The 27,765-nt window shown below is 54.0% G+C and overlaps 1 protein-coding gene across 1 annotated transcript in view; it reads right to left on the minus strand.

Annotated features, from left to right (window-relative positions):
- Positions 1-15,414, minus strand: part of B4GALT1 (beta-1,4-galactosyltransferase 1) — a 28,512-nt gene extending 13,098 nt beyond the window's left edge. The window contains exons 1-2 of the mRNA XM_054178849.1: positions 15,101-15,414; positions 230-465 (exon numbers count right to left, since the gene is read on the minus strand). Coding sequence (XP_054034824.1) covers positions 230-465; positions 15,101-15,374 — 510 coding nt within the window. The 5' untranslated portion in view covers positions 15,375-15,414. The remainder of the gene's footprint in view (positions 1-229; positions 466-15,100) is intronic.
- Between the last annotated feature and the right edge of the window lie 12,351 nt (positions 15,415-27,765).

The following is a 27,765-nucleotide window of genomic DNA, read 5'->3' on the forward strand; positions in this document are numbered from 1 at the left end:
AGAAGCTCTTGTGGCTGATTGGAAAGAGAAAAACCTAAGGTTTCACATCAAAATCATGGGAGCAAAATAACTCAAGTTCATTTCCCCTTTCCTTTTCATGGTGTTACAGCCTTTTTCTTTTCTTTTTCTTTCCCTAAACCAACTTTATCCCTGCCTGCCATCCCACTGCTGTTCAGGACAAAGCAACCACTCCTCTGTCCTGGTGAGGACAGATCCTTCAGCACCTTACCTGGTTGATAACATAGACTCCATAGTCCAGCTGCTGCCTTTGGAGGATGGGGTGCAGGTAGTAGAGCCAGTACTTCAGGTGCTCCTCTCTGTTCCTGAAGGGTATGATGATTGCTACTTTCTGAAGTGCCACACAGTCCTTTGGGGCAAAACGACCTCCTGCTCTGACCTCTGGGTTTAATCTTGCCACTTCTTCTAGGTTCACGGGCTGGGAAAACTCCACACGTAGCGCTCCGACTGCAAGAGAGGCACAGCACCAAGCCAGTTAGCACACACACAGCCTGCTTCCCCCTCAGCACACCTCTGGCATGCTTTGTGGCTTTGGGTTTTTTTGGAAACAGAGGTTTTGGTTCCTGACAAAATCCCAGGGGGTGCATGGAGGTGGTGAAGCTTGCACCAGCCATACCCAAGCCAACCACACAACACCATTCGTAGATCTGTTGGTGAGGGACCAGAAGAGGGACACAAAGGTGATCACAGGGCTATGAGGACAGGCTGACAGAGTTGGTGTTGTTCAGCATGGAGAAGAGAAGGCACCAGGGAGACCTTTTGGTGACCTTCCAGTACCTGAAGGGGGCCTACAGGCAAGAGCCTGTGGTGAGGGGGCAAGGGGCAGTGGTTTTAAATTAGAGAAGAGTAGATTTAGATTGGATGTTAGGAACAAGTTCTTTACTGTGAGGGCAGTGAGACACTGGAACAGGCTGCCCAAAGCAATTGTGGATGCCTCATCCTTGGAAGTGTTTTAAGACCAGGCTAGATGAGGCTTTGAGCAACCTGGTCTGGTGGGAGGTGTCCCTGCCCATGGCAGGGGGGTTGGAACTGGATGATCTTTAAGGTCCCTTCCAACTCAAGCCATTCTGTGGCTCTGTGACTCAGGACAAACCCACAAACTCCGCAGCCTCTTGCTATCAGACCCCACTCAAGCTGCTGATGCCAAGAGAGTCTTGAAAATCCTCCTCCCTGTGTGGCAAACCAAAGGCTGTGCTCCCACTGGCACATGTGCCACGAAGCCAGCCTAGAGAAGAGCAATGCCCTCTGCATTCTCACCCACCTCACCCAGCATGAGAGTCAAAGCACTTCAAAATTAGTCCTGCCCTCCTCCCAACCCAATTACTTATGCCACATGCAAAGTGAACAAAACCCCCTTCTGGTTTGGGCTTTTTTGTTTTTCCTCACAGACACTTTCAGTGTTCTGGAGGCATGCCCATGATTTATTGGAAGTCCTGTATTAGCAGTGCTAAAAACAGCCATATCCAGATTTGCATGCAAGTTGGCAACTCCTGTGCACGGTTTCAGCAGTGGCAGGTTTTGAAACCACCACCACAATCTGTGCCCAAATGGGTACCTCAAACTGAGAAGCACCCCCTGGCACCACAGAGAGGATGGCAGCCTCTGGGCTGGTCAAGGGTGAGCTTTGGGGAGAGGACAGTGACAGCCCCAGGCACTGACAGAGCTGGTGGTGAGGCGTACATTGCCAGACTTTGGTTCATGTGTCTGCATGAGTGCTCATTGCTTGCCAGGCTGCCTTTGCTCTGCCAAATCAGCTCTGAAGTAGGTCCTCCCAATACAGGTTTACATGGGTCTGAAGCTAAACATGCCATCACTGGCCACAGCCCTTTTGTGGACACCCTGCCTGCAGTTATTTTCTTCCAGCATGAACAGAATTTGCTGCAAAAACCTAGGACCCATCCCAACACCATCTCCTGCTCCCAGCCACTCAGCTGGGCTTTGCACGCACAGGTGGCTCCCATGAACGCCTCTGCAGAGGCTGGGGATGCTGAGGTTCCTGCACATGAAGGTCTTCACCACCCATGATAGCTGGGATTGCTCCTGAAAAGAGTTGGTTCCTGTACCCTCCCTGTCTCCTCTATCTGGGTGTGAAGACGTGTACATGCCTGCAGGCACACACACACCAGTCTCTTAGGTTTGCTCTGATGGTGCTGGAGCCTGCTTGCCTGGAGAGGTTGTGGAGCCTCCTTCTTTAGAGACCATCACAACCTACCTGGACTCACTTCTGGGCAGTCTGATCTAGGTAAACCTGCAGGTAAATCAGCAGGTTGGACTTGATCTCCAGAGCCCTTTCCAACCCAATACCCTCTCCTCTTTGCATGTGCTGAAGAAACCCCCAGTTCCCTCCAAGAGCACACATGGAGTGGATACTTCTGCATACAGGTGTCAGTGCACCTATGGAGCCCCTTGAGAAGGGGTGCAAGGACATTGAGAACTCTAGAAGGCAGTGGACATCACAATCAACCTTGTGCATAGCCCAGCGTGTGACTACTGAGAAAAAAGAAAGCAGACACAAGGCTCCAGGCACACTGCTCATTCCCTGGTTGTTTATCTAGAGGAAGCTCCTTCAGCTTGGCTGTGCTGCTCCACAAACCTGTGCTCACTGGGGCTGGAGATGGCAAGAGGACCTGCCAAACAGGCAGAGATGCTCAGAGTACCTGTAGGGGCAGGGAGAAAACTTTGATGCCTGTTCCTCTGCCTGTGCCGTGGAGGGAAGACCTTGCAGGAAGCAGCAGCACAAGTAGGATGCAAAAGAGATCTCCACAGAGGTGAACACGGGCAGGTCTGCACGTTTCCCTCTCACACAAGGAGAGGACAGAGGTTTCTCAGACTGCAGGCACTGGGAGCAGTCTCCCCTGGCTTTCAGCACTCCCACAGCTCCCAGCTGCACCCACAATGTCCCTGCCCTGTTCCACACCCTCTCTGCCCCATGGCACAAGCTGGGTCCTGCAGATCCGTGGCCAGAACCAAAGCTTCTCCAGTCAAAGGGCAGCTTGCAGGGACAGCTTGAAGGGTGGTCTGCAGCAGGAGGAAGACACAAGAATGGGAGGAACTGGGGCAGGAAGGAACGAGCAGTGGCATGACTGGGAAGGATTGGGGGCCACCCCCACACCAGCGAGACTGGCGGCGGGTAGCGCCAGGCCAGTGAGGCCAGCAGGAGTGGGAGAGAGTACCTAATTTCCTCCCAATTTCAGTACACCTTCCCCACCACGACGGCCAGAGCCTTCCCAGAACAGCCTTGCCCCCGCCCCCCTCCCTCCCTGCTGCCCCCTGGCCGTGCCTCTGCCCACCAGCTGGAGCTGGTGCAGCGAGGGTGGCTGGACCGCTGCGAAGGCACAACAGCAACAGGCGTCGCGCCGGGCACGATGTCACCTCACGGGCCACCGCCTGCCAAGGGGATGACGTTGGACATCTGTGCCTGGGGATGTCCTTTTCCAGCCTTGCCTTCACTCCCCGGCACCAGCAGCAGGGCACAACTGGGGACGATGCAGGAAGCCGCGGGCGGAAGCAGCATAGCCCTTGGTGGGGGCCTGCCAGCCCCAGGCGCCGGGCGGATGCTGTCCCACCGAGCAGGCCCCTTCCTGCTGGGGCCAGTGCCCAGTGCAGCTCCCAGCACTGCTCCCAGTGCTGTGCTCTTTGCTCCCAGTGCTGTGCCTCCTGCTCCCAACACTGCTCCCAGCGCTGTGCCTTCTGCTCCCAATCCTGCTCCCAGCCACTACACTCTCTGCTCCCAATACTGTGCCTTCTGCTCCCAACACTGCACTCTCTGTTCCCAGGGCTGTGCCTCCTGCTCCCAGCCACTGCACTCTCTGCTCCCAGTCACTGTTCCCAAGAAAGAACTGCAAGCCCCACCAGCCCCGGAGGTGCTTTTTGGTTTAAGGAACAAAGGCTCTTTGAACGTTTGGCACTTGGACAGTGTTGTTGGGGAGGGAACAAAGGCTTGCCACTTAGGTGAATTTACAGGGGAAATCTCCTGCTGGTGGCTTGTGAGCTCCAGCTGGGCAAAGACTGCCACAAGCTGGGGCACTGCAAGCAAGGATTTTTACAGGCTGGAACCCGGCAGCCCCTCAGGGCCAAACCTGTGCTGCCGATCCAGCCAGTGCTTGATCTTGTTTGCCTTCAGGAGGCTGGAACATCAGCAAGTAAAAGATGGGAGAGTAAAAAGACATTCATGATAAAAAACAGCTGCAGAAGATAGAGATTTAACAGATGCAGAGTCTTGAAGGCTGCTGGTGAGAAATCATCTGTACTGCTCTGACCTCCAGTTAGCCAAATCAGTTCTAAAGGCAGCACAAAATGCTGCCCTGAGGGATGCAGCCAATGTGCAGGTCCCCAACAGCAGGGTCTACTCCCAACACGTCCAGGAGGCTGTCTGCTTCTGGGGCAGGCTTGATGTAAATCCACTAGGTGACACAGTCATGGGAGTCAGTAAGAATATCAAAAAGCATAAAACCTGCATAGGCAGCTTCCAAATACAGAACAGCTACAGCAAGACAGACCTTTGTAAAGCCATGTGGATGAGAAAACCAACAACAAACCCAACAGGAACCTGCCACCCACTGCAGCCTGACAGTTCTTCCCAAGTTCACTTCCCCAAGCAGGGTGGAGGCTAAAGTCAAACCTGTACATGGAGGTTTTTCCACCTGGTCACCAGAGTCACAGTGCCAGCTGTTAATTTTAAATCATTCTGACCAGAATTTGACTCCCTGGGTAGCAAACAGCCCCAAGGCTGTTGTCTCCCAAGGAAGCTGACTCAGGACATGATCTACTGATGCCCAGAAAGCGTGTGAAGTATGCTGCGAGTGCTGTCCCACCAGCCAAAACTCTATGCCCTCTCCATGTTTACTGGGAAAACTTTGCAGCCTGATAAGCTCCAGCTGAATCTTTCCTGCTTCTGTTCAAGGTGACTGCCTGACCTAGGAGCCACTGCACGTTGAGCCCCTCCTGACAAACAGGCAAACATGAGGGAGCTATGTGGACCTGGGACTTCAGCCACTCCACAGCCCTGGATTCACAGGGAGACATTTTTGGGGTTCAGAGCTACAAAGGCAAAGAATCACAGAATTAACCAGGTTGGAAAAGACCTTGGAGATCACCAAGTCCAACCTATCACCCAACAGGACTTCAAGAGACACTGGCACAGGTTGCCCAGGGAGGTGGTGGAAGCCTCATCCCTGGAGGTTTGGAAGGCCAGGCTGGATGTGGCTCTGAGCAACGTGATGTAGAGTGAGGTGTCCCTGCCCACGGTAGGGGGGTTGGAACTAGATGATCCTTGAGGTCCCTTCCAACCCTAACACTTCTATGATTCTCAGAGTCTCCACCATGTATTTTTAACAAAAGAAAACAACAAAACAAACAAGCAAACAAAAAGAGCAACTGCTGCAAGCTTGCAAAAAGACCCCAACACTTCAGGGATGGTAAAAGGAGGTTTCAGCTGGCAGTGGTAAGTCGAGACAGAGACACACACACACACACAGAGAACAAGCCCATCCTCTCCCACCCCCACCTCTCCAGCACTCAGAAGCATTTCTGCTCAAAGGGAAGGTGCACAGGAAAAGCACAGAGCAGGCACAGATGCCGAGGGGCCATCGTGGTGCACAAAAACAGGAAGCAGCTTCTCATTCGAAGCAAAAGGTGAGGCTTACAAAAGGCCAGAGGCAGTGCAGCGTTCAAGCCCAGGAACCTGACACACGACCCCCTCCCATCTGATCTTCTCATCCCTTTCTCCCCATAACAGCTACATCTCTTGCTGGGTGAGGCTCTCAGCATGTGTCCACCCTGGTGCTCATCCTGCTGGCCCAAACGAGAGGACACTCACACAAAATTGCCCCAAAATCCACTTGGCCTGGTGCTGTAATAAACCTGGTGGCTGCTCCAGCCTCCCTGCACCACAGACAGAAATGTTGGGAAAACTCAAGCAGCACTGCCTTGTGGAGCCAGAACTGTACTCCTGCACCCCCAGGGTGGGCTGTGAACAGGACTTGGCCACTCTCCATCCAAGAAAATGGTAGTGGCTGCTGGAACATGGAACAACAGCCACCAAGGGTAGCCTGTGGTGGTGGTGGGGTCAGGTAGGACAGGACTGGGGGGAACCTCTTCCCCTGGAGCCTAGTACAGCAGAAGGTGGGAAGGAGAGCAGCTGGGCAGGTTGAGAGAGGTGATCCAGCAAGTCTGAATCACCCTCTGAAGCACTTCACTGGGGAAAAAAACCCAGCAAAATTCACTTGCACACTGACAGGTGGGTGCAAATCTCTGCTATTTAATTAACTGAGTGAGAATGAATGAAAAAGTAGGCAGCATGTGGGGGTGGAAAATCTCTCCCCAAAATCTCTCACTGCCATGTTCAGACAAACCTCCTGTGAAAAGAAAAGCTGGAAAAGAGAAGCAGAACTCACAGAAAGGGGGAGGAAAAAAAGAAAGAAACCCAAACCCAACCCAAACTCCTAAAACCCAACCAACAATCTCTCTTTGCAGGGGCCCAGCAGAAAAGGGAAGGGCTCACAGGCTGCACCGAGTCCAACCTGGCTGGGAAACAACAAACTCATCTCCACCCTGGAAAACGTGGGGGCAAATCTGTCCCCTCCCCACCCCCCCAACTCCAGGCTGTGGAGCAGGGCTCGTCCCAGCCCCCACAGCTACGTGGCAGCTGCAGGGCAGGCAGGTAGCTGCATCCCACAGCTCAGGGAAGCAAAGTGCTTCCTATCAAAATCAGCCAGAGCTCCGAGCCGTGCCAGCACCCACGCAGGCAGCACCAGCCAGGCTTCAGCTGGGGCTCAGCCCCGGGCTGGGGGGAGGGAACTGGGACTGGGGGAAGGGACAGCCCCATCACCCCCTGCCCAGCTGGGTCTCCCCAGCTTGGCATGTGATCTGCCAGCCAAACCGGCCACGTGGACAGCTCTGCCTCCTTGCAAACTGCTTGGCAGCTGCTGCCCCTTGCTGCCTGCAGCCCTCACACACAGAGCCACACAGCATCCCAGCATGGAGGGGGTTGGAAGGGACCTCTGCCATCATTCAGTCCAACGCCCCTGCTAAAGCAAGGTCACCCACAGCAGGTTGCACAGGATTGTGTCCAGGCAGGTTTGGAATCTCTCCAGAGGAGGAGACTCCACAACCTCTCTGGGCAGCCTGCTCCAGGGCTCCAGCACCCTCACAGTGGAGAATTTTTTGCCCAGTTCCTAACAACCAAACAGCAAATCCCAAAGGATTTGCTCTGGCACCCTCAGGACAAAGAAGTTCTCCTCACGCTCAGGTGGAAGCTTCTGTCCTCCAGTTTGTGTCCCTTGCTCTTTGTCCTGTCACTGTGTACCACTGAAAAGAGTCTGGGCCCATCCTCTTGACCCCCACCCTTTTTCTCCTGCTGAGCATTGATCAGATCCCCTCTCAGGCTGCTCTTCTCCAGGCCAAGCAGCCCCAGGGCTCTCAGCCTTTCCTCCTCACAGGTGCTCCAGGCCCCTCAGCAGCTTTGGAGCCTCCACTGGAATCTCTCCAGTAGTTCCTTGCCTCAAACTGGAGAGCCCAGAACTCCAGAAGCAGCCTCACTAGGGCAGAGCAGAACATTAGAAAACCATAAAAGAAATCCTTCAGTCTGGCTAGAAATATCCCAGTGAGGGAAAAAAAGCAACCCAACAAACCTTTCCCAAGGACTAGGATAGGTGTGCTTTGGCTGCTCTACACTTGCAAAGTTGCATACCCCTAGCACAAGTCGGCTATGCTGATGTAAGGGTTCAGTCTGCTGTACCAGCTCGTGCCCTGTCTTGGCCAGGCTCACACAGTGCCTGGCACCTACAACTGTGGTGCCCCCAAGGGAGAAGAGGCTGAAAACAACCAAAACACACCCGAGGATGCATCACACTGCACTGGCAACACCAGGTCTGCTCCGTAGGAGGAGAGGTTTGCATGAATAACTGGGCAGCTGCAGACAGGGAAGGAAATCTCCTGACCCACCCCCAAAGGCTGCCTATTCCAACACAGGGTCTCACACTAGCACATGGCATCCTAGACACCCCCAAAATGATACAGAAAAATTGGGGTTTGCACAAGAAGGTGCTTCTGGGAGAGAAGCTGAGTCCTCACTGGTGGCTCAGGTCCAAGCAGCTTTGAACTGTCTCCCTCCGAGCTGGGCAATCTGCATGCAATTAGCCTTTCTCGCTGCCGCCCGCGAAATTCAAGTCCAGGTCCTCAAAGAGCAAGCTCAAAACAAACAAACAGAGAGGCCTGGAGCAGAAAAAGGAGGAGCTGCCCCCCACACCGGGAGCCTCCCCCACCCGCCCTGACAAGGGGGTGGGATGGCCACAAAGGAACTCTCCTAGGCTGAGGGGCACAGAGAAGCAGCCCCAAAATGCAAGGCAGACCCTGCCCTGCCCTGCCCCATCCCCATTCACCAACCCATCCCAAGTTATCCCATCCCACCCTCTGGATCCCAGCACTGCTCCAGGGCTGGGGCATGCTCCCCAGACAGCAGAGATGAGTGCAGGGTGTCAGTCAGGCAGGGGTTTGGCCAAAACTCAGCCAGGGCTTGCACACACACACACCACCTCCCCTCCCCCCAGAACGCATGGGGTGCTATCAGCAGTGGGGAACACAACACAGGAGGCTGAGGCAGGAGCAGAGTGAGCTATGGCCAAGCAAACATCTGCTCCTGAGCAGTCAGGCTTGTGGAAACCCATGCCATGAGATCTTTACAGGGATCTTGTCAGCTTCAGCAAGACACATTTGCAGGTCAAGTGTCTTCCAGGCAAGTCCAGTGGCCTGGGGACTGGTGCTGGGGGAGGTGACACAAGCTGCCCTCTTTCAGACAAACATCTGCAGGGGCTTGGGGGCTGCCCTGGGCTCCTCCAGCAGCAGGAGGGAGACAGATGGAAGCGCTGTTCGCTGCGGCCCAGCATCACTGGTGGCCACCACTTGCCCAGCCAGATGTCTTGATGCACACCTGGCTCACCCTGCCTTGCAGGCAGGGGCTCTAGACACCCATTGCACAAATGAAAACACTGTCCTGGTAGGGACTGCTGAGCAGCAACTCCCTCCCTAGCCCAGAGAGACAGGGGCAAGCCAGACACTGACACTTTGCCACCTGCACTGAAGAAAAAACACCCCAGATCTTTGCCCCCACCACTGCAGCACAGCTCCCTCCTCAAAAGTTCTGCAACCAAACCCCTTTCTGCACTGAGGAGGGAGAGAGGGAGGGAGGAGAGCAAGACTGCTTGCAAGATTGCTTGCAAGGCTGGAGGGGGGAGTCCCCCAGCAAGGAGGGGCAGCGAGTGGCAGAGTGCAGCAGCTCAGTGCCTTAAGCTTGCTCTTAGGGCCACCAGAAGACCTAGAGCAGCACAGCATGCTACACTTTGGGGCTGGGGAGCCCCTCTGCACAACTGATCGTGCTGAGGAAATTCAGACTAAGGAGCTGAGGAGGAAAAGCCAAGAGCTTAACCCAGTCCCGCATCCAAGCGCCAGTCTGGGCAGCCCGCGAGCGTCTGTCTCTTTCCAAACCCAAACTTGGCCCAGTTTCCAAGGAAATTAGCTGCTGCTTCAGATCAGTGCTGGCAGAGAAACAGGCACGTTATAAAACACCAGATGCACGGGACGGAAGAAACTTTCCTTTTCCTCCCCAGCACACCCCCGGCTCTGCGGTGCCGTGTCCCGGAGGCAGCCGCTCTCCAGGAAGGCAGGGTGCCTTTCCAAGTCAGTTTGCAAGCCCAATTGACAGTTCTTGACCTTCACTTTGACCAGACAAGAGGATGCTAGGGGCTGCTCTCACCACAGAGGCTGCTCCCTGCCCACCAAAGCCTGTGCTTCAGAGGTACAGCATGCTCCCAACCACACGGGTAGCTGCAGAGCAGTGTTGCCAGGATCCCGTGTCCTGCTTCCTGCCAAACATCTTAAACATATGCTTTGGAGAAGTTCAAGGCAGTTTCTCAACCTCTCTTTTGAGGCCAAGAAAGCCTAACTTTGAGCAAACTGACTCACGTGTTAGGCTCCCCCCCTCCCCCCAGCCCTCTTCATGCTCTTCCGAGTTTCTCTTTTGCTTTTCTGAAACAAGGCAGCAGGGGCACACAGCACAACCCCAGCAAAGTCATGCCTGTGGCACCCGGGTTTGGGGTTGTGGTAGGGGATGGAGAATGGAAGCTGGTTTGGAAAGGTTAAAAAAAACATAAACAAAACAAACAAAAAGCCAACCAACAACAAAAGGCAAGTTGGACAACAGCAAGTCCAGGGAGGAGAGGGAAAGCAAACGTTTTTGCCTCTGCATGGTGTCCTAAGTGTCTCCAGAGGTTCAGCCCCCAGGTTCTGGGGCAGAACTGCCCCCATCCTCCCAAGGCCATGAGAACCCAGGACCACAGGTGGCTGAAGTGAGAGGAACCAGACTCCAGGCATGCCAGAGCTACCTAACCACTCCAGCACAGTCACCACCAGAAGCCCTCTTCCAAAAAGTCATGATGTTTTCAGCAAGCCTTAGCTGATCACTTTCTCTCCCCACATTACACTCCACTCCACTAGGATCCTGCCAGTGCTGGAGCATCCTCTACCCCTGCCCATGAAATGCCCACATATGCAGGGGCCTCAAACTAGTTATTTGTGAATTCACTGACCTCCCAGGCAGCACATAACCTCTAAACCCTCCTGGGACACAGGCACTAAGCATCACCACTGACTTGACAGGCTGCCTCCTGTCTCTGCAAACAGACCTCAAAGCATCAGAACATCCTCAGCACTTATCTTCAGCACCTACAGCTTCGAGTGACTGCAGGCCTCAGAAACAACACACTTGAAGGGACATAGGTCCTGCTCTCCCCTGGCTGCTCAGCCACAAGCTGGCCAAAGGAGCTCCTTTCTCTCAACCCTTGTTTCCTCAAACATGCCTCACTAACAGTGGGGAACAGCAGTTTCTAGCCAGGACTATGGCACCTCGAAGAAACCTTGAAGGAAAAAAGAGGGCCCTCCAAGGAAGCTGAGAAGAACTTTTTAGTAGAGGGAATTTTTAGTGATGGGATGAGAGGGAATGGATTGAAGCCAGAAGAAGGTAGATTTAGACTGGGTATTAAGAAGAAATCCTTTACAGTGGGGGTGGTGAGACACTGGAACAGGTTGCCCAGGGAAGCTGTAGATGTCCCCTCCCTGGAGCTGGTCAAGGCAAGGCTGGATGAGACCTTGAGCAACCTGGGCTAGTGGGAAGTGTCCCTGACAATGGTAGTGGAGTTGGAACTGGATAATCTTGAAGGCCCTTCCAACCCAAACTGTTCCATGATTCTATGAAACAGTTGCTTTTCTTGTAAGCCTGAGACCTCCCAAACCCCAGACACTTGCAAATGGCATTGTATTTTTAAACCTTAGTGAAAACAAGTGTACCTCTAGTGGTTTCTGCTTTGGGCAACTCAGTGGTTCATATATTAACCTGTATCTCTTTTGTCAACATCCCTAAATTATCAGGGTTTGGGTTTCTCAGTTCTCTGATCTTAAACCTGGGGGTGAAAAGCTGTTGAGCCAGACACCTGCCTGCAACTGCATCTTTGCTGTGAGATACTCATGAGGCTGAAGGCAAGAACACATCTTTTTGGTCTGCCATCCCTTATCAGCTGGCATCTAAACCAGGGTTAGAAGTGGCTACAGAGACAGCTGTGCTCTAAAATAAATCTCCATTACCAAATTGTGCTCTTGGTCAGGCAGGACTTGAGAATGACATCCCTGAAATGCAGACAAGCCTGTCCACGACTTTATGCTCTGCAGGCTTCTGGAACTGAAAGATAAGAACTGCTTCAAGGTGAGCTCTTTTGGAGAGGAATCTTACAGCTGAATGTTACAGAATGTTAGGGGTTCACAGGCTCACAGGATGTCAGGGGTTGGAAGGGACCCAAAGAGGTCATCGAGTCCAAGCCCCTTGCCAGAGCAGGACCATACAATCTAGCTCAGGTCACACAGGAACACATCCAAACAGGGCTTGAAAGTCTGCAGAGAAGGAGACTCCACAACCTGGGCAGCCTGTTCCAGTGCTCTGTGACCCTTACAGTAAAGAAGTTCCCCTTTGTGTTGAGGTGGAACCTCCTGTGCTGCAGCTTACATCCATCGCTCCTTGTCCTAAAGGGTTGGAAGGGACCTTGAAAGATCATCTGGTCAAGAACCTTCTCCCTGCAGCATTCCCTCACAAAACCAGCAGGCACAGCATCTCCCCATCACCAAAACACAAACACCTCATGGAAAAGGTAGAAGAAAGAATCTGACTGCCTTGAAAGCACTTAGGCCAACACATATTCTGCTTGTATAGAGCAACATTTTAACTCTGAATAGTTTGGGAAAGGGACATCTGCAGGACAGGTCTCCATTTACTTGCTTCTGGGCTGAAACCTCACCGCAGCAAGCAGCCTCTGCTTTTCAATACCCCATTTAAGGTACTCTTTGGCACACAGGTCTAACCTAGAGAAGAAGCCCAAAATGCTTATATGACCCTGTGCTGGAGCATTTCATAGCTGTTAAGGGCTTTTAATTCAAAGGTAAATTGCAGTGTTATTTCCTGTGATCTGTGCTTTTAAAATCACAAATAAAAGCAAGTGAACCATAAAAGCATTTTAAGTTTGGCAGCTTCTTGTAGAGATTAAACCTCATTCAGCTAGTGCATTTTGCTGCAGAGCCAGGCAGCAGGGATTGCAAACCACTCTTTTCTCTCTGGTGATGTTTAGAGAGAAAACTCTGGGCCTCTGAAACAACTACCTGGCTACTTGAGGGTGCAAAAAACCTCCCAGCAGCAAAGTCACACACATCCTGTGTGATTTCATTATATGCTTTCCAATGATGGGGGAGAGGAGAGGGGCAGAAAACAAATGGGGAGGGGGAATTGAGTTTTAATGAACTTAGGGAGGGAAAAAGGCAGTTGGAGCTATTTGATTCTGTCAGGTCTCTGTGATTTTGAGAAGGCAGGAATCAGGGCAAGTTCCTTGGTGGTTCCTGCTTGTTACACTTGCAATGATAAAAAGTTTTTGCACCAAAAGGAAAAAAACAAGGAAGGGAAAAGAAAAAAAAAAAGAAAGAAAGAAGAATTCTAGTGAATTGTGGTGAGTGAATTACGCATCAGAAATAGCCATGGAGTGTACACTCCTCCATCCCCCATGCTGCCTTGGAGGATATATGAGATGTTGATCAAGGCAGACTCAGCTCTGACCAACATCTGAGGCACGGCAGGATTGTTTTACAAATGCCACCATGACCTGAAAAGGTTTGTTTGCGACCAAAACCTGAAAAGAGCAGGAAAAAACCAGCACCCATCCAAATAGCAATCCAGCTTCTCACCTACACGCTAGCTACAAACCTCGAAGTCAGGATAGTGCCAGCCTGCATCTGACTCCATTACCCCACAAGGTAACTGAGTGTTACACAGCTAGAAACCATTTGCCTACTGTGTTGCAAAGAGACACTTCCTACAGGGTCCTGTAAGCTCTCTGAACATCTGTAACCACTTCCAACAGCCCCGCTTGGCCTTTGGCCGATTCAGTAAATTGCACCAAAGATGTTACAAAGGCAGAGTGAAAAACATTCAGCTGATCCTTCAGCGACTAACTCTGGTAATGCTTTGGATCTGGGGGGCACTAAGAGCATTTCTCTGAACTCCAGTCATTTCTCAAGCACATGACTCACTCCTGAGAGGATCAGGGTAAGTGGAGACCATTTAAAGCAAAGCCATATTCATAAAGGACTCCCACAATCCACTCTTATGAGGGCAGGCTTGGGCAGCCACATTCAACATAAAATGATCTGCTGAGGGTGGGGGAAAAGTGAAAGATACGAATCAAGAACAACAACAACACCACAGAGCACAAGTTCCTTTTAGTGACCTCAAAACCACCTTCCTAAAATAACAAACCAGTCACTTGTTGCTCAGATGCATTGATCCATAAACAGCTGACCAGCAAGCACTCACAGAAACTGAATTTCTGTGTGGGTTTCTCGAGTTGAAAACCACAGGTATCTTCTTGAAAGTCTCTTCCCCACACTGTGATCTCTGGTAAGAAAGGTGCACATGCTAACGTGGCACCCTGATGGAGAGGGAGATGATCCCCGGGCTCTAGGGCCCAAATAGCTTGTGGCCAGGGCACGATCACCTGCGATGTCACAAAGCTGCACCGACAAACCTCACCTGTTGTAAGGTAAAGGTCTTCAGCAAGCAGCAGCTACAAAGAGCGAGGTTGGAACGTGATGATCTTTAAGGTCCCTTCCAACCCAAACCATTCTGTGATTCCATGAAGAGGAGGGAAAGAGCTGAAACCCACTTCTCCCTCACCTCTACCTTGTGGCAAAGCCTGCAGATCACAACAGCTACAGGTGACCAACATGAAAATGAGATCTCCAGTACGCTGCAAACCCACCAACAGCCTGCCAGCACCCAACCAGTCCTGGCAAAGGCCGGTGGGGAGCACAGATCCCATGCAGATAAAACACACACCAGGGCTGCCACGTAGCAGGACACTGCATCGCAGCACCAAATATGTGGGAAGCGACGCTGAGAGGGAGGGATGGATGGATGGACGGATGGACACATCACATTCGTGACCCTGCCTCAGAGGGCTCTTCAAAACCTGTTGCCGCAGGTCGGCGCACACAAAAGGCTGCGGGAGCCTGCAGAGAGCAAACAGCCCGCCCGATCCTTCCCGTGAGATTGCGCAAGGGGAGTATTTTGGGTTAGAGTTCCCAGAGGAAATTACCCAACCTCGCCGGCAACCAGAAAGAAACCGAGTCGGACGGGGAGGGAGCACTCAGCGCCGGGCAGGGGGTCTCGGCTTGGCCGACGGCTCCTTCCTTGAGAGAGCATCCGTGCCTCGGCAGCCCCATCCACACCGAGCTCCCCGGCGATTCTCCCACAATCCCCGTCGGCACGCGTGGACAGCCACGCCGCTGTCACACCCGCCCCACGGGGACAGACACCTAACGAAGAGACATGGGGAGCTGCCCTCGGGGCGGGGGCCGCCCGCGATGTCCGCGTCCCTAAACCCGCGCCCCTAAATCCGCGCCCAGCCGCGGTGCTCGGCAGCGGCTGGCAGGAGAGGAAGCGGAGCGAGCCTTCCCCCCCGACTGAAAAACCGAACCCCGACGGGCTGGCACTCACCTAGCAGCGGGGAAGGCTCGGGGCAAAGGCCCGACGAGGAACCGACGAAGCGGGGCCGGGGGCGGGCGGCGCTCGGCAGCGGCGGGCGGGAGAACGGCAGCGAGAGGTTGGCGGGCGGAAGGCGGCGGGGAGGGGGCTCCGGGTTGCCCGGTGGCCCCAAGGCGCTGCCCGCCAGGTAGTAAAGCAGCGTGGCCGAGAGATGGAGGGCGCAAAAGGCGACCAGGAGGCGACAGGCCCGCTGCAGCGAGGTACCGGGAAGCGACGACTCCTTCATGCCGCTTGCGCTGGCGGGGAGCGCCGCCCGCCCCGCGCCGCGCCGAGCTCAGCCGACGACGGGGAACGGACGGGGACGGGGGCGGGAGCGGGGGCGGTTCCGCCCGCCCCGGGGGTGGGGATCTGCGTCCCGTGCCCCGCCCGCCGTTTCCCACCGACCCGCCCCGGCAGGGAGCACCGGCGGGACCGCCCTCGCCAGCCCGATCCAGCATCCCATCCCTCCCCGCCTCTTCCTCGGCATCCTGCCTCGGCATCCTCACCCCTTCCGCATCACAGCCCTCACGTCCCGGCAATTCCCCGGCCCCCCGGCATCCTGCCCCGGCAATTCCTCCATGACACCCCGCCCTGCCTTCCTGCCCCGGCATCCTGCCCCAGCATCAACCCCGTGTGACATCCTGCCCCAGCAACCCCCCCCCTAAATCCTGCCCCAGCATCAACCCCGTGTGACATCCTGCCCCAGCAACCCCCTCACAGAATCCTGCCCCAGCATCAACCCCGTGTGACATCCTGCCCCAGCAACCCCTCCACTGAATCCTGCCCCAGCATCAACCCCGTGTGACATCCTGCCCCAGCAACCCCTCCACTGAATCCTGCCCCAGCATCAACCCCGTGTGACATCCTGCCCCAGCAACCCCTCCACTGAATCCTGCCCTAGCATGCCCCCCACAGAATCTTGCCCCAGCATCCCCCCTGACATCCTGCCCTGCATCCTGCAGGCTGCTGCAGTGTATCCCAGGCTGTGTTTTGGGTTCATGCCCCATGGAGGGTCTCAGGTAGCCTTCCCTTGGTGCAAGTGAGAGTGAAGGATAATTTTCTGTCAGCTTGGTGGGGCTTGTTTCAACACATTTTCCACCTAGCAAAAGGGCCAGGTCCACTTTGTCTGTTAATATATCACAGGAACTCAGCACTGCTGCTGGCATGGCCCTCTGGAGGTGCCCAGCCAAATGTCCTGCTAGGAGCAGGATTACTGCCAGCAGCAGGTGAAGTCAGCTGTGGGTTTGTGTCACTAGAGCCCTGAAAGCTGCTCAGTATAGGCATCTCCTTCCTGGTGCCCTGTCCCAGACCTGTCCCACATTCCTGAGGAAGGAGTTTCCTCCTGTCCATCATCAAGCCAGCAGAAGTGCCTGGGCAAGCAGGTCTGGGCACCATCCAGCTTCCTGCAAAGTTACATCTGTTTTTTACAAGTGGCAAATGATTAAGCCTGGGAAGAAATGTCCTTGGAGCTGCCCTGTAACCCTATCTCAGCCAGCCTCAGTGGTGGGGATGGTGGTGGAGGGGTTTAGTGCTGCCCAGGGCAGCGACAATCATGAAGCCACTGCTAACCTTGCTGTTCCCCTGGGTGCTGCAGCAGGCACCTTGCTCATGGTTGAGTGGAGAGGAGTCAGTGGGCATCAGTGACTCACAGGGTAGGTGAGACTGACAGCTGACCAGGCAAAAACCTGCTGGAGCTCTGGCAGGTTTGCATGGTGTGTGGCCAAGCCCTGAGAGCCTCAGAGTGCTTCAGGGACACCCTGTGCCACTCAAGTGGTTTTTAAGTGCAATAAATAACTCCTGCTAGTAGTGCTTGATGCTTCTGTTTATTGTTCTGTTTAGTTTGTCTCATGAAAGCAAAGCCACTACGAGGAGAAGTGAGTGTATGTTCTTCTCATTGGTTAAAACAGCTTCCCAGCAGACCCACATGCCACTTCCACTTCCCTCAGCCCTCATGGTCTGATGATTTCATTGGCCCCCACTGCTGCCTGGTGGGCTGCCAAAATGCTGGTCTGTGGAGCTGGGCTCTTGTCCAACATGTTGGGATGCTCCTTCAGCGTTCTCTGAATGGCTGCTCACAGGTACTTCTCCAGATTCATACCCTGTGCTCTTCGAAGAAGCGTGCTGTGTCCCTTTCCTTGACCTCCAACAACACAGCTGCTTCGTAGTCTCAAGTCAGACTCTCTGCTGTGAGCTCATACACTACCTGTGGCTGTTTCTTGTGGTTCCTGCTGGGGTTTGCACCAGCTGGACCTCACCAGGCTCATGTTTTGTCATCTGATTCCATAGCTGTTCAGTGATACCCGCAGGCTTCCTTGCTGCTGGCTGTGGTGAAAGCCATCAGGGCATGGTCTTGGTTTGTGATGCTGTGCTGAGAGAGCAGAAACAGGAAGAGAACGCCCAGGAAGTGTGACTGTTGCCCTGAATCAGTGGGAGAGTCTGCCCTTGTGTTTAAGACATGAAATGGACTGTGATCTCCGGGAGAAATCTTGACTATGAAGAAATCTAACTTGCTCTGGGAAAAAGGAGTTTCTTTTTCCTGACAGAACAAGGATGTGACTTCAGGTCTCTTCCACCAGCTTTCCACCTGAAAGCTCCTCTGAAAGACAGGCTTTGCTTTCACCATGCAGTAACTCACAGGGAAGGAGTTATCCTGCAGTCGAGGTGCATGACCAGAGACAGCTACTGCATCTGTTCTGTTCACTTACACATCTCTTAGTTCTTTCTGACAGCTTCTGCAGGTCAGTCCAATAATCACCAAACCACAGAATCTTAGAATGGTTTGGCTTGGAAGGGACCCTCAAGACCATGTAGTTCCAACCCCACTGCTGTGGGCATGGATGCCTTCCACTAGCCCAGGTTGCTCAAGGCCCCATCCCACCTGACCCAGAACACCTCCAGGGAGAGGACAGACACCACTTCCCTGGGCAACCTGTTCCAGCGTCTCACCATCCTTACTGTGAAGAATTTCTTGTTAATACCCAGTCTAAATCTGCCCTCTCCCACCTTAAAGCCACTGCCCCTTGTCCTATCACTACAAGCCCCTCAGAACGACAATGCTGGTGCCAGTGCCTGTGCCAGTAATGCTCTCACTGCTGACATATTCAGTCAGTATTCAACTAAGGATCAACTTGTAAATCTCCTTCTTCAAAGAGCAAACCCAGCTTTCAAAGTCTCTGGGCTCTCCAGGTATCTCTAATTGTTACTGAAAGGCAACCCAGCAATGTGACTCTCCTCAGATAATTAATTCTTTAGAGCTTCCTGGTTGCTCCAGAGTTTCCATGTTCCAGTGCTGTCAGCAAATACCTGGGCTTGTGCTAGAAAAACTTCCTTCCTTTCTTTCACCTTTGAAATGGGCACTTGTAGGGAAGGTTCATGGTAGTGCACAGAGCATCAGACTTCAACTGTGACTCAAGCTAGAGTAAGTGTGATGTCCTATGATGATATTACACATATCATGTCTTAAATTCAGCTAGCAGTCACCAAAGAAGTTACAGCGCAGCACAGAGTGCAAACATCAGAGGGTCAGGAACTGCCTAAGACTTTTTCCACAGGTCTGTTGTAGCACTTCACCCTGAAATGTGTGATTGGTGGTGAAAACATTGCCTTCCCCCACCCCCTCCATGGGACCACTGTTTTCTTCACCCTTAGCAAGGCTCTGAGAGTAGAGAAGGGCTCTGAAAGTGATGAGGGAAGGCTCTGTTGCAGCCAAGGCTCACAGGATGTTAGGGGTTGGAAGGGACCTCCAGAGATCATCCAGTCCAACCCCCCTGCCAGAGCAGGACCATAGAATCCAGCACAGGTCACACAGGAACACATCCAGACAGGGCTGGAAAATCTCCAGAGAAGGAGACTCCACAAGCTCCCTGGGCAGCCTGTTCCAGTGCTCTGTGACCCTCACGGTGAGGAAGTTCCTGCTCCTTCACACTCTGCACAGAAGGCCAAGGTGTAGCCATGCGTCCTTGGGGAAGCACCGGGATGTAAGTGAAAGCACCTAACAGCACACCTGCTTTGGGTGCAGAGGTAAGAGATGCCCTCTTGAACCTGGGAAAGAGGAAACAGAGGCACACAGGACCTGGAGGGGAAACGCAGGCGTGCACGCCCTCGGGCAGCGGCCGGCCGTGCGGCTTGCGCCTCAGCCCTCTCCAGTTTCTCACTGTTGCAATCCCCACCCCAGCCCGACCTGGGCAGAGTTCTTGGAGATCTCACTTTTCCACTCCCACCTGAAGCAGTTTCCTTGTGGTGGTAGTGGTGGTGATGGTGTTCTTTGAAGCTGTTTTTAGCCCTTTTCCTCCCTTTACAGTAGTGTGACTGTACTGCTCTGCTGCACATGAATATGTCTGTCCCTCCACCATGCCTAATGACTTGGAAGTCTGATTTTAATCAAACCTGGCAGCTGGAAGAGATCATAAACCTCCAAAATAGTTGCTGAAACAAGCCATCAGGGTGTATCAGAGTGAAAGTCCACCAGTCATGTGGCGAGACATTTACAGCTAGGCATCAAAGTGTGAGTGGGAAGAGGGAAGTCTTAAGCCCTGTACCCTTAGAAGAAAAGCAAAGTTCTCAAGGAGGATGGCAGAATCCAGGAAAGGATGTGGCTATGTGCCAAATGTCTTACCCATGGAGCATCAACTCCTGCCAGGTGGCAACCACTCCATGAGGGGCAGCATGTGGTCACAGCATGGAAATGCCCTCTCCCCTGGACCACAGCAAAACTGCCTCTCTGAGTGTGTGGCCTCGTGGAGATGAAGGTGGCTGGGACAACAGAGGGGCAGGAGCTGGTCTAGTCCTTCTGTATATCTGTGTCAAGCCTCACAAGCCCTTTTCTGTACAGGGAGGACACAGAGAAGTACCTGTGCCTACAGCACCTCTCCTACCAGCTTACCCCAAGCTCAGCATTGACTTCTCCAGGGAGAGCGGGAGTCTGGGCTTGTGACCTCGCTATTTAGTGTGGCTTCAACAGGTCTAAGCATCCCTGGGGGCAGCATCAGGCCCCAATAATGTGAGCATGGTTTTTCTGAGAGAGACAAAACCACGCAGGGCACCTCCCAAGGGCATGAGAGCAGTGCCTGGAATGAGCACGGCTGGAGGAAGAAGCAGGCAAGATGAGAGGTTGGAAGGTAAGGTGGGCATCTGGGGAAGGGGCAGCTGAAGGAGTGCACTTGGGCAGTGGTGAGTAGCAATGGGGCTCTGCACCCTGCCCTGGAAGGAGTGCCCTGGTTCACAAGTGCCCTCTGCTGGCACTGTGCACCTTGACCCTGCGTGTGCAGGCTCTGGACTCAGCCCACGCAGGCTCTGGGCTCGGCCCGTGCAGGCTCTGGACTCAGCCCACACAGGCTCTGGGCTCGGCCCATGCAGGCTCTGGACTCAGCCCACACAGGCTCTGGACTTGGCCCGTGCAGGCTCTGGACTCAGCCCATACAGGCTCTGGACTCAGCCCACACAGGCTCTGGGCTCGGCCCGTGCAGGCTCTGGACTCAGCCCATACAGGCTCTGGACTCAGACCACACAGGCTCTGGACTCAGACCACACAGGCTCTGGGCTCGGCCTGTGCAGACTCTGGACTCAGCCCACACAGGCTCTGGGCTCGGCCTGTGCAGGCTCTGGACTCAGACCACACAGGCTCTGGGCTCGGCCTGTGCAGGCTCTGGACTCAGCCCACACAGGCTCTGGACTCAGCCCATACAGGCTCTGGGCTCGGCCCGTGCAGGCTCTGGACTCAGACCACACAGGCTCTGGACTCAACCCACACAGGCTCTGGACTCAACCCACACAGGCTCTGGACTCAGACCACGCAGGCTCTGGGCTCGGCCTGTGCAGGCTCTGGACTCAGCCCACACAGGCTCTGGACTCAACCCACACAGGCTCTGGACTCAACCCACACAGGCTCTGGACTCAGACCACGCAGGCTCTGGGCTCGGCCTGTGCAGGCTCTGGACTCAGACCACACAGGCTCTGGGCTCGGCCCGTGCAGGCTCTGGACTCAGACCACACAGGCTCTGGGCTCGGCCTGTGCAGGCTCTGGGCTCGGCCCGTGCAGGCTCTGGACTCAGCCCATACAGGCTCTGGACTCAGCCCACACAGGCTCTGGACTCAACCCATGCAGGCTCTGGACTCAACCCACACAGGCTCTGGACTCAGACCACACAGGCTCTGGGCTCGGCCTGTGCAGGCTCTGGACTCAGACCACACAGGCTCTGGGCTCGGCCCGTGCAGGCTCTGGACTCAGACCACACAGGCTCTGGGCTCGGCCCGTGCAGGCTCTGGACTCAGACCACGCAGGCTCTGGGCTCGGCCCGTGCAGGCTCTGGACTCAGACCACGCAGGCTCTGGGCTCGGCCCGTGCAGGCTCTGGACTCAGACCACGCAGGCTCTGGGCTCGGCCCGTGCAGGCTCTGGACTCAGCCCATACAGGCTCTGGACTCAGCCCACACAGGCTCTGGGCTCGGCCTGTGCAGGCTCTGGACTCAGCCCACACAGGCTCTGGGCTCGGCCCACACAGGCTCTGGACTCAGACCACGCAGGCTCTGGGCTCGGCCCGTGCAGGCTCTGGACTCAGCCCACACAGGCTCTGGGCTCGGCCTGTGCAGACTCTGGACTCAGCCCACACAGGCTCTGGGCTCGGCCTGTGCAGGCTCTGGACTCAGCCCACACAGGCTCTGGGCTCGGCCTGTGCAGGCTCTGGACTCAGCCCACACAGGCTCTGGGCTCGGCCTGTGCAGGCTCTGGACTCAGACCACACAGGCTCTGGGCTCGGCCTGTGCAGGCTCTGGACTCAGCCCACGCAGGCTCTGGACTCAACCCATGCAGGCTCTGGGCTCGGCCCGTGCAGGCTCTGGACTCAACCCATGCAGGCTCTGGACTCAGCCCACACAGGCTCTGGACTCAGCCCACACAGGCTCTGGGCTCGGCCTGTGCAGGCTCTGGACTCAGACCACGCAGGCTCTGGGCTCGGCCCGTGCAGGCTCTGGACTCAGCCCACACAGGCTCTGGGCTCGGCCCGTGCAGGCTCTGGACTCAGACCACGCAGGCTCTGGGCTCGGCCCATGCAGGCTCTGGACTCAGACCACGCAGGCTCTGGACTCAGCCCATACAGGCTCTGGACACAACCCATACAGGCTCTGGACTCAGCCCATACAGGCTCTGGACACAACCCACACAGGCTCTGGACACAGCCCATACAGGCTCTGGACACAACCCACACAGGCTCTGGACACAGCCCATACAGGCTCTGGACTCAGCTCACGCAGGCTCTGGACTTAGCCCACTCAAGCTCTGGCCTCAGTTCATGCAGGCTCTGGGCTCCGCTCATGCAGGCTCTGGGCTCAGCTCATGCAGGCTCTCAACTCCAGCTGCTGTGCAGTTCTGGTCTCCAGAAATTTTTAATGCAACTCTCCTAGCAGAAATGCTTCTTCCAGCGGAGTGTCCCCTGCACCTCTCCAGCAGCCTGGGACAGAGGGAACCCTCTTTGAGACCATTTCTCCCTTCAAGGCATGCAACCCCCCCATGGACATCCCCTGTCTCTCTCTCTGCTTCACTCTGGGACATGGTGAGCATCACTGGTGTGTAGCAGTGCACCATCCAGGCACATTTCCCCCCTCACCATCGTGGCAGCAGCATGGAGCAGCACATTTCTGCAAGGCAGAGGCCATGGCTCCATGCTGCCTGCAGGTCATTCTGCTGCAGAGCCACAGGGCTGGGTGTCCCAGCATGACCTCCTGCTCTTTGGATCCTGCTTTGCAAGGCCACTTGCTTGCCACTCTGTGGGCTACAGAGCTCTTCTGCCAGGGTGCTGGTTCATGAGGAGGGTTGGAAAGGGCTGAATTCAGTTGAAAGGAGAGGCAGCAGGCAAGGCAGGTAGACAGCAGAGGAGCAAGTGAAGAGAGGTGGAAAGCTCTGGAGATACAATAGCAGTATCCAACTGCCCTTTACTGAAAGCCCAGAAGAATCAAACCAGGGTCAGCCCTGCCTCTGTGGAGAGAAGTTGCATGAAAGACCTGACAAGAAGCTTCACCTGCAGTTTGCAGTGCTCACTGCTTGAAACAAAGGCTTGAAACTGGTCCAGCTTGCCAGAGTGCAAGGTTCACATCTTAGAGACCTGGAAGCCCTTTTGCACAGCTCCCTTGTAATTTCTGCTGCCAACAGTGACTTGCTTTTATGAGGTGGTTTTGCACAAGGAAGCAGACTGGGAAGGGTGTCAAGGAGCCCTGCAATAGCAGGTGCTGACACAGACCACGTCCTGCTAACCTTCCTGCCTCCTGAACAGTGCCAGCAGGTGCTGCCACAGATGGAGGCTGTGCCACACCTGTGGCAGGAGAGGTTTATGAGGCTCCATCTCCTTATCTGCTCGGGGGTGTTGATTGAAGAGAAGCTCACCATGAGCTGGCAGTGTGCCCACTAGCCCAGAAGGCAAATGGTGTCCTGGGCTGCATCAAGAGGAGCTGGCCATCAGGGCAAGAATCATAGAATTGCTAGGGTTGAAAGGGGCCTCAAGGATCACCCAGTTCCAACCCCCTTGCCATGGGCAAGGCCATCTCACATTGGAGCAGGTTGCTCAGTTTTACTCTGCCCTTGTGAAACCCTCCCACCCAGTTGTGGTGTCCCCAGCAGGAGAAGGACACAGAGCTGTTGGAGTGAGTCTAGAGGAGGCCACAAAGGTGATCCAAAGGCTGGAGCACCTCTGCTGTGCGGATAGGCTGAGGGAGCTGGGGTGGTTCAGTCTGAATCAGAGAAGAGAAGACTCCAGGGAGACCTTAGAGCTGCCTTCCAGTTCCTGAGGGGTTCCTGCAGGAAGGCTGCAGAGGGACTTGGCTGGAGGGTGTCTAGTGACAGGACAAGAGGGAAGAGTTTGAAGCTGAGGAGGAGTATGTTCAGACTGGATCTTAGGAAGAAGTTCTTCAGTAGGAGGGTGGTGAGACTCTGGAACAGGTTGCCTGGGGAGGTTGTGGATACCTCCTCCCCAGGGGTGTTCAAGGCCAGGCTGGAAGAGGCCTTGAGAAGCTGAGTCTAGCTGAGAGGCAACCCTGCCCATGTCAGGGAGGTTGGAGGAGATGATCTCTGTGGTGCCTTCCAACCAGTCTGTGGTTCTCTGACTCACTGGATTGCTCTTATTTCCATCCCAGATGGTTTCATTTCTTTCCTATCTGATCAGTCTCTCGCCCTTTTCCCTGTACCTTCCCCTTGGGAAGGGAGAGAGGTCCATAAAAAGCATCTGTCACTCATTTAGTAGTCACACCAGGCCTGACCCTTGACAGAGGCCTCAGAGAAATCTCTGCTCTGCAAACCACAAAGTTCACTCTGCAACTTTGGAGAGAAATAGAAGCCAAAAGCTGCAGGAACACGCTGGATGGAACAGGGTGGGTGTAAATCAGGGGTGACAGTGTCCCTCTGGTCAACAGTGCTGGCTGTGGCTCCCCCCTGGTGCTAATTCATACACAGCCAAGTAATTAAGAGGCATTTGGAGAAGATAATACCTGCACAGTAGTGGGCTCTGAAATCAGAAGTGGCAGGCAACCTCAAAGAGACATAGTTCTGCTTCTAGTATCTCTCTCTGAGACCTGCTTCTTCCTACTCTGGCAATTCAGTGAGAGGGAATAGAATAGAATAGAATAGAATAGAATAGAATAGAATAGAATAGAATAGAATAGAATAGAATAGAATAGAATAGAATAGAATAGAATAGAATAGACCAGGTTGGAAGAGACCTTCAAGATGTGCAACCTATCATCCAACACCACTAATCAACTAAACCATGCAACCAAGCACCCTGTCAAGTCTCCTCCTGAACACTTCCAATGATGGTGACTCCACCACCTCCCCAGGCAGCCCATTCCAATGGGCAATCACTCTCTCTGTGTAAAACTTCTTCCTAACCTCCAGCCTGAACCTTCTCTGGTGCAGCTTGAGACTGTGTCCTCTTGTTCTGGTGCTGGTTGTCTGGCAGAAGAGACCAACCCCTTCCTGGCTACAACCTCCCTTCAGGTAGTTACAGAGAGCAATAAGGTCACCCCTGAGTCTCCTCTTCTCCAGGCTAAGCAACCCCAGCTCCCTCAACCCCAGTCTCTCCTCATAGGGCTTGTGTTCCAAACCCCTTACCAACTTTGTTGTCCTTCTCTGGACACGTTCCAGCAAGTCAACATCTTTCCTAAACTGAGGGGCCCAGAAATGGACACAGTACTCAAGGTGTAGCCTAACCAGTGCAGTGTACAGGGGCAGAATGACCTCCCTGCTCCTGCTCACCACACTGTTCCTGAATGCTGAGCATAGAATCATCACAGAATCACAGAACTGTGGAGGCTGGAAGAGACCTGTCAGATCATCAAGTCCAGCTGCTCACCTAGAGCTCACAATCCCACCACTGCTGCTAAGCTGCTGCCACCAAGCCACATCCCTCAGCACCACATCCATGCATCTTTTAAACACCTCCAGGGATGGAGACTCCACCACCTCCCTGGGCAGCTTGTTCCAGTGGCTGAGAACCCTTTCTGTGAAGGGAATTTTCCTAATCTCCAACCTGGACCTCCCTTGGCACAACCTGGGGCTGTTCTCCTCCTGTCCCATCCCTGGCTGCATGGAGACAGACACCCACATCAGTCCAACCTCCTTTGAGGTAGTAGTAAAAAGAGATACACAGAGAGCTGTAAAAAGAGATATACAGAGGTGATGTACTTCCTCTGGGCAGAGTTCATGCACCTCAAAACCTTTCATCTCACTTGACTCTTAACTTGGCCTCAGTCCTGTACAGTGTACAATCAGCCAAGCTGAACAGCTGCAGCACACTGGTACTGCCTGAGACAAAGGAGCAGTTGGTGTGGTGATTACACCCTTGTACAACACAGAGCGAATGGGCTGTCGGGAAACGTGTGTGGCACGAGTAATGCTTCTCTCCCAAGGTAGGGGTGGCACTGACTCATTTCATCTCTGCATTCCTTAGCAGTTCACAAAGTAAGCAGAACTATCACAGGATGTTAGGGGTTGGAAGGGACCTCCAGAGATCATCCAGTCCAACCCCCCTGCCAGAGCAGGACCGTAGAATCCAGCACAGGTCACACAGGAACACATCCAGATGGGTCTTGCAAACCTTCAGAGAAGGAGACTCCACAACCTCTCTGGGCAGCCAGTTCCAGTGCTCTGTGACCCCCACAGTGAAGAAGTGCCTCCTCATGTTGAGGTGGAACCTCCTGGAATAGATGCACCACTTGCACAGTGCCTCCCCAGGCTGCGCCAAGGGAGGTTTAGACTCGAAGTGAGGAGAAAGTTCTTCACTGAGTGAGTCGTTCGTCATTGGAATGTCTCTTCCAACCTGGTTAATCCTATCCTATCCTATCCTATCCTATCCTATCCTATCCTATCCTATCCTATCCTATCCTATCCTATCCTATCCTATCCTATCCTATTCTATTCTATTCTATTCTACTCTATTCTGTTCTAGAGGGTGATGAGGTCTCCCCTCAGCCTCCTCTTCTGAAGACCAAAAAAGCAGTGTGTCTGCACATCCAGTCTGTAAACAGTGCATTGCACAGTGTGCTAACTCCTTGAGTTTTCTTCAGACAGATGCTGCTGGACACATAGAAGGGAGTGGAGATGAGTGCCAGTGTTAGCTGCAGCAATGTGGGAAGCTGGCCAGGCATGGCTGGGTGAGCCTGCTGCCAGAGATCCATGCAAATGCAGCATCACTGAACAACAACCCCTAAATGCATGGAGAAAGAAGAAGACTTCCCTGATTCTCTTGCATCCTTCTTTACATTCATTCATTCTGGGGTAGCTTCAGAGGCTTTAGCACCTGGCAGACCAGGAAGGCCAAACCTTTGCTGCAAAAGCCTCCTCCACAAATACTTGCTGCTATCACTATGAAGGGGAGAGCTGGGATCCCTCCAGCATGATGAGGGATGATGGCAGCATTCAGCCCTCCATAAGGTGGAATTAGCAACACTGTTCTCAGAAGGTGTAAAAGACCCAGGTCCCCGTGCAGGTTTGTTCATACAGAAGCAAACTCCAGGGAGAAAGAGACTCAAAATAACTGAATTTTTGGGGGGGAGTAAATTACAGTGGGTACAAGGCCCCAGATTAATGAAAGTGAATACTGATATGCTGCTACATCTACCTGTGCTCCAGTATCCAGGTTAACTGTGTCAGCTGAGAGCAGGAGGACATATATCTGCAGCAGGACCTGCCCAGCTAGCTCAGAGCTCTGCCCATCCAGCCCAGACACACAGATCCATCTCCTGCCTTGTGTCAGCACAGTGGTTTGGTTTACTCTATGCTGAGCACTTTCTGGAAGAAGGAAAAGAGTAAAATCTACAGGTTTTTGCTGTTTCATTAGCTGCACTGGGGTTCTGGGCACCAGCCTGAAGGAGCAGCAGCTGTCCTTGGATCAGGGCGAGCCACAGCTTCGACTCCGGCTTGCAGACGAAGCAGGGGATAAGGTGTACAATGGATGCTCTCCCTTTGCCTGCTGCACCTCTAGGCCTAGCACACAGCCTGGCTTGGTGGGAATCTCTTCTCTTCTCCAGATCAGTGCCACCTTGGCCCTGTCCTCCCTGCTGGTGTTGATGTCAGCAGGCAGGAGCACACGTCCGTGAAGTGACCCCATCTCACACGCCTGCAGCCAACGGTGTGGCCGGGACATTGCTGAATGACCA

Source organism: Dryobates pubescens, chromosome Z, assembly GCF_014839835.1.
Source record: "Dryobates pubescens isolate bDryPub1 chromosome Z, bDryPub1.pri, whole genome shotgun sequence".
Taxonomy (NCBI): Eukaryota; Metazoa; Chordata; class Aves; order Piciformes; family Picidae; genus Dryobates; species Dryobates pubescens.